General features: G+C 53.3%; 1 protein-coding gene across 2 annotated transcripts in view; it reads right to left on the reverse strand.

Annotated features, from left to right (window-relative positions):
* LOC121660513 (exportin-7) overlaps positions 1-1,779 on the reverse strand; it is a 21,719-nt gene that overhangs the window by 4,524 nt on the left and 15,416 nt on the right. For both annotated transcript variants that reach the window (XM_042019884.1, XM_042019883.1), the window contains exon 11: positions 578-771. In XM_042019884.1, the coding sequence (XP_041875818.1) occupies positions 578-771 (194 nt within the window). The remainder of the gene's footprint in view (positions 1-577; positions 772-1,779) is intronic.

Here is a 1,779-nt window from a genome sequence, read left to right on the forward strand (position 1 = left end):
TTCCCAGCTCCTGGAGGAATGAATTCCCAGCTCCTGGAGGCACGATTCCTTTGGGAATTCCCAGCTTCAGGAGGCAGGATTCCACTGGGAATTCCCAGCTCCAGGAGGAACGAATTCCCAGCTCCTGGAGGCACGATTTCATCGGGAATTCCCAGCTCCAGGAAGCACAATTCCATCAGGAATTCCCAGCTCCTGGAGGCACGATTTCATTGGGAATTCCCAGCTCCAGGAAGCACAATTCCATCAGGAATTCCCAGCTCCAGGAAGCACAATTCCACTGGGAATTCCCAGCTCCTGGAGGCACAATTCCCTTGGGAACTCACAGCTCCTGGAGGCACAAATTCCCAGCTCCAGGAGGCACAATTCCTTTGGGAATTCCCAGCTCCAGGAGGAATGAATTCCCAGTTCCAGGAAGCACAATTCCATCGGGAATTCCCAGCTCCAGGAGGCACAATTCCATCAGGAATTCCCAGCTCCAGGAGGAATGAATTCCCAGCTCCAGGAGGCACAGTTCCCTCGGGAATTCCCAGCTCCTGGAGGCACAATTCCCTCGGGAATTCCCAGCTGGCTGTCTCACCTTCCTGCACCGCCAGGTCCATGGGGGTGGCGCTGGCGCTCTGCAGCAGCTCCTGGTAGGACTGGGCGGACTGGTCGAAGAGCTGCACCAGCAGCGCGCACGTCTTCTCGTACTCGCAGCGCCCGATGGTGGAGAGCTGGTCCAGCTGCTGCTGCACCAGCCCCGTGTCCTCCAGAGGGTCCTCCAGGCCATCCCTGCGGGAGGAGAAACCGCGTGGAAAAGGGATTCAGTGCTTGGAAAAGGGATCCAGTGCTTGGAAAAGGGATTCAGTGCTTGGGAAAGGGATTCAGTGCGTGGAAAAGGGATCCAGAGCGTGGAAAAGGGATTCAGTGCTTGGAAAAGGGATCCAGTGCTTGGAAAAGGGATTCAGTGCGTGGAAAAGGGATCCAGAGTGTGGAAAAGGGATTCAGTGCTTGGAAAAGGGATCCAGTGCTTGGGAAAGGGATTCAGCGCTTGGAAAAGGGATCCAGTGCTTGGAAAGGGATTCAGCGCTTGGAAAAGGGATCCAGCGCTTGGAAAAGGGATTCAGTGCTTGGAAAAGGGATTCAGCGCTTGGGAAAGGGATTCAGCGCTTGGGAAAGGGATTCAGTGCTTGGGAAAGGGATTCAGTGCTTGGAAAAGGGATTCAGTGCTTGGGAAAGGGATTCAGCGCTTGGGAAAGGGATTCAGTGCTTGGAAAAGGGATTCAGCGCTTGGAAAAGGGATCCAGTGCTTGGAAAAGGGATTCAGTGCTTGGAAAAGGGATCCAGTGCTTGGAAAAGGGATTCAGTGCTTGGAAAAGGGATTCAGCGCTTGGAAAAGGGATTCAGTGCTTGGAAAAGGGATTCAGTGCTTGGAAAAGGGATTCAGCGCTTGGAAAAGGGATTCAGTGCTTGGAAAAGGGATTCAGTGCATGGAAAAGGGATTCAGAACGTGGAAAAGAGATTCAGAACGTGGAAAAGGGATCCGGCACGTGGAAAAGGGATCCAGAACGTGGAAAAGGGATTCAGAATGTGGAAAAGGGATTCAGAATGTGAAAAAGGGATCCAGCGCATGAAAAAGGGATCCAGAATGTGGAAAAGGGAGATCCAGCGCGTGGAAAAGGGATCCGGCATGTGGAAAAGGGATCCGGCATGTGGAAAAGGGATTCAGAACGTGGAAAAGGGATCCAGCGCATGGAAAAGGGATCCAGCGCGTGGAAAAGGGAGATCCAGCGCGTGGAA

This window comes from Corvus kubaryi, unplaced genomic scaffold (genome assembly GCF_017639235.1).
Source record: "Corvus kubaryi isolate FWS band 111438036 unplaced genomic scaffold, C.kubaryi_AGA036_p1.0 36361, whole genome shotgun sequence".
NCBI lineage: Eukaryota > Metazoa > Chordata > Aves > Passeriformes > Corvidae > Corvus > Corvus kubaryi.